The 5,000-nt window shown below is 39.0% G+C and overlaps 1 protein-coding gene across 1 annotated transcript in view; it reads right to left on the minus strand.

The window, feature by feature from the left end:
* Nucleotides 1–1,842: 1,842 nt before the first annotated feature.
* Nucleotides 1,843–5,000, minus strand: part of LOC138058319 (uncharacterized) — a 31,816-nt gene continuing 28,658 nt past the window's right edge. Inside the window, exon 3 of the mRNA XM_068904260.1 lies at nt 1,843–2,727. Within this exon, the coding sequence (XP_068760361.1) occupies nt 2,693–2,727 (35 nt within the window). The 3' untranslated portion in view covers nt 1,843–2,692. The remainder of the gene's footprint in view (nt 2,728–5,000) is intronic.

Consider the following 5,000-nt stretch of genomic DNA (forward strand, 5'->3'; position numbering starts at 1 on the left):
CCTTGAGGCCATGCCAAATGAATCCATAGCACGAGAATCAAAGATTTAAAATATACCATTTGTTGTAATTTAAATACTCGCAGCCAAGCTCGGTGGAAGTCACCGTACAGGAGAGGACCCAATTTTAAAGGGGCTAGGTAACGCTGTTTTAGGTAATTTTGTTTAAAATTGTTAGTTATGAGCTCTAAACGTCAAATTGGCAGAGCAAGAGTCTTCCATTTGCAAAATCACTGCCACATAACAATTGAGAATGATTTTCCAGCTGTTTAAATGACATTTTGATATAAACTGATATAAATTTGAAAAAAGGTGGGCCGACGTTTTTCAAATTTACCCGAATTCAATCCACTTCAATCCTCCCCAGTTTTGTCCATGCTTGTCCCTTCTTAGCTTTCCTGTGTTTTGTTTGAGTTCTTCTATAGTTTTGAGCCGTTATTTTGTTATTTCAGTTAATTCTATTACCATTTGATCAATGCTGAAATTGCCTAAAATTGCGTGACCTAGCCCCTTTAATGAAGGCAAAGCGATATCTCCAACCCATCCCCAAAGGGAGGGAGGGGAAAAACTTTAACAAATTGTAAACAGCTAGTTGGTTTACTATAGAAGACAAACTGCCAGGTGAACCTTGGACGGCTGACTGAGGCTTTTATAGCTAGACTCTGTCTATTAAAAGGAGCCAGTTGCACTGGTTCTACTATGTAGCAGGTAGGCATTACACGTGCTCTTTAGCAATAATGAATGAGGCTTTAACAGATTTGGCCAATGCAGGTGTACGTTATAATCTGAGATCTGGGAACAAAGTCTTTATGTCCTCGTTTTAATTACAACAAATTAAAACCGTTGATTTTATGACCTTCAACGGCCGACTACAAAGAACGCGAGTACGGTCACGTGTCATTAATCGTATTTTACTGATAGGGCAGTAAAATCTCATTTAAAGGGAAAAACATATACTCGTTTATGTGCATAATACATCGAAGAATAAAGTCTACAAATACCTATTTTACCTTCAAATACTTACCCCTGCATAACAGTCCAAATTCCGTTTTCCGTGAATCGTCTCATGACTACGTGTTACATACGAACCATGGCAATTACTAGCTTTACAATCACTGGTTCCTCGTTAATCCAATTTATTACTAAGACTTGTTTGCATTACTAATTAACACGAAAAGGGATAACTTGGGAATTTTTAACAATATATCGCTTTCATCTAACCCAAAATCATTCAGATATTCAAAACGTCCTATGCATAATCCATTTCTTTCGCCTTTGTGTTTGTCAGCATTATGATTTGGAATATTTTAGGTTTACGTGTTCACAAGTTTGTTTTTGTATCTCGTAGATGTTTAGATTTCCAATTACACACTCTGTTTCGATTGGCCATGCACTCTAACTCGCTGTGTAAATAGTTCACCCTAAATCAAAACAGATACGTTTCGTTTCTGAGAAAACAAAACATTCTTTTACAAATCATACCGGGTATTCCTGATTTCTGCATAAATTTAAGTTTCATTTTACATTTACCTGTTCATCCACGCTTTTTGGAATAGTGGTACATACACTGTACCACGTGCTTAGATTTAAACGCATACCTGAGGTAGATATTTTTGTTGTGTTTACGAGGAAGTGATCTCCCTTGCTAGTAATACGATGAAATGTGGATGACCTCGGTACGTTGTTACCCAAATACGTTCCTGCAAGTTTCCTCCTTTTTCTGCTGTTATAAAATAGACGTCTCAGCCTTTTCTCTGTAATTCTGCTTGGTTCTCAGACACGTCTATGTCGATGCTCACGCAAATCAAAACAAAAGTAAACAACTTTTGCTCATCGAGGCGTGTATTTCTCCTTCGGAATGAAGTCTTTATTATCATTGAGAATCAAATACCTGTACAGCCTTCCAAACTACATCAAAGTTATTTTCTAAAGAGCTGATCACATTTTCCGCTGATGACATCAAATCTTGTGAAACTAGAACAGAACTATACACACAAGATGGCAGTGAACACGATCCCTAATATGGCTATTTGAACAAAGGATATAAGCTAGACCATTACAAGAAACAAACTGTTTAACAATGAAAAAGAAAAAAACGTAATAGACAAAAAACGTATCTCCGTAGTCAATGGTACGCTGAGCGGGAGGCTATTTGTTCGCGGTGAAAATGGTACAAGCGCGCGTGAGGCCATTTGTTCGCTGTGCAAATGTTTTTACTTTGTCTTCAGAAGATTCCAATATAGCGTCCACTTGTTTGTGGAGTTATTTTCTTTGTCGCTGTCATCTTCAGAGTAGTTCTCAATCAATAAGGTACCCGCTGCTTATTAAAGAATTAGTGTTTTGACTTGTATCACTTTCAATAGTTGCGTCCATTTCAGTTACATTCGAGTATATTCTTGTTTCAGTCAGTTCGAGGAACGACCCGTTTTGAAGCTGACGCTTGACATCTTTTAGTGTGGGTCTACCGCGAAAAGCGTATGCCTTTTTTTGTATGTGCTTTGAGCGCCCCAAGAAGAAATCGATTAAGCCAACGCAAGGGCGATCTTCAGTAATCCAAACAACGCATCACAGAGCTCTTCATGATCTTGGATTACGTGTTTGCTTTAAATAACCAAAGTAAACAGCGCCACGTGGCTTCTATTGTGCATTACCCAATCAAAACACCTCCACGTGCTTTCTATTGTGCATTGCCCAATCAAACACGGCTACGTTTTTCTATTGTGCATTTTGCTGCAAGGGAAAAAAAAAACTGAAATCTAACGTCTTTTATAACTCGAGTCCCTACGGGGCCCGATGAATAATCTTGAAGTGCTAAGAACAACGCCAACATTGAAAGAATGGAAAGAAACTTTATTTACGTGTCTAATCTTCTAGCGCCGTAGAGCACTAATTGGGGACACTGTAAATTGAAATTAACAAGTTAACGCAAATCAAGTCAAATGTCAGTTTTTGAGGAGAGGCCAGGGGAAAACCGGTGTACCCGGAGAAAAACCTCTCTGTGCAGAGTAGATAACCAACAAACGCAACCCACATATGACACCGAGTTTGGGAATCGAACCCGGGCCACATTGGTGAGAGGCGAGTGCTCTCACCACTGCGCCATCCCTGCACCCAATGGCGTCATTTTATCTGCTTACCAGAAAACGCCACTTCGGAAAATACCATAATACTCTTTGTTTGTCCTCCCAAATTTTGCATAAGCATTGTTTCCAGTTTCTCTCGGGACTTACAATGGTCCAAAGAGAAAACAAAAACAATGCTTATGTAAAATTTGCGGGGACAAACAAAGAGTATTATGGTATTTTCCGAAGTGGCCTAATATTATGAAAGGAACTGAGAACAGTAATTACATTTCAAGTGCTAATAACGTAAAAATTTGTATTTTCCTATTTAAAAGTCCATATTAAAAATGAACTTTAGAGAACAAAATTTTCGATTTAAACAAAAGGCGAACTTTCTACGATTTTTATTTGGTACATCCCTTCCGCTGGTCAAGACTTCTCGAGCTCGCGGTGACGTAGATTCAGGAATGCTTGTTGGAGTGGGTCCCAGGTTTTCTTAGGGCCGATTTACACGGTACGACTTTGTCGCATGCGACAACGGCTTACGACAGGCCCAAGACATGATTTACGATTGTTGTGTACGTCAGAAAAAAAGTCGTAGCATTTTAAAACATGTTTTAAAACGCTGCGACAATCGTAAGTCATGTCGTAGGCCTGTCGTGAGCTTGTCGTATCGTGTAAATCGGCCCTTACTGATTAACGCCAAGATATCGCTCTGCGATCTTTCTTGGTATTTTTCAGTAAACGAGATGCTTCCGTGAAGCATACACTGGGTTGCCTGTGGTACGTGCTACAGAAAATCAGAAGGCACTGAATTGTGTGGTATTGAAATACAGCATTCCAGTCTCTGAAGAATAACAAATAAAAGAGAAGCGAGAAACATTGGCTTCTGGGCTGACATGTTGATAATTTTCAAGTTCCCTCACAACTTCTTTGCACCACAAGTGTGCCCTCTGAACATCTGACAGCTTTGTAATACTAAACTTCACTGAAGTCAATCCCTGTTTCGCGGGGTTAGTGTTAGGATGGGAGACCAAAACAATAAACCCCTCATAAAAAACAGAAGCATCTGACCGAAAATACTATTAACGCTAACAAATGCGAACTCAGCAAGGTACAGATTTTGTTAGCTTGCTTTATGCAAAACAAATATTGATGAAAAAGCAAATAACAATTGATACACAGTTTTTAGAAAGAGCAGAAGGAAGTTTCCGGGTCGGTCGATCGAGAATGAAATATTTACGACATGAAAACAACATTAATTTTGAACCGTGAATATCGAATATAAAAAGTTACGAGCAGCGACAAACATTTTGGGAGATTTTTGCTACGTTCAAGTAAATTGCAAAATCGAAAGTGACATGGCCGGAATTCAGCGGGCGCCGTGATTAAGTTACCGCGGCATGTTTACTCGCCAAACAGTGAAGCATCTGTGTCAAATGATGGCAAGATACCGGGTTTTTGTAAGTTTCTTTTTATGTCAAGTGTTATAAAGTTTGACAATGAAATGAGCGAAGTCAAAACAAAGATCACAATCGCCCAACTCTACTCTCCAAGACGCGTACGACGTTATTATCACCAGGTAATTCCATCATTTTGGCAATAGCAGCTACTTTAGTATTCATCTGCGTCACAAGTTTTCACTGATTTTGGGGCTCATTTTGTTGAAACTCAAGCACGCTTCCAACAGGCCTGTGAACCCTTCCTGCTTACAGAGCAATACCAAAAAACTTCTCCCATATCACACTTCAACCTTAAGTTCGAAAATTCAATACACAACATGATATTATAATTCACAAAGGCAGAAAATACCACAGAATCCTTTTCCAGCGAAAATTTTATTGAAACAAACAACATATTTGCTCTTAGAGGCGAAAACCTCTTCCTATTTCATTGCGTGCGTGAAGACAAGAAACTCAATTGTGTCAAATTACCATGTAC

The sequence above is a fragment of the Montipora capricornis genome, chromosome 7, assembly GCF_036669925.1.
Source record: "Montipora capricornis isolate CH-2021 chromosome 7, ASM3666992v2, whole genome shotgun sequence".
Classification (NCBI taxonomy): domain Eukaryota; kingdom Metazoa; phylum Cnidaria; class Anthozoa; order Scleractinia; family Acroporidae; genus Montipora; species Montipora capricornis.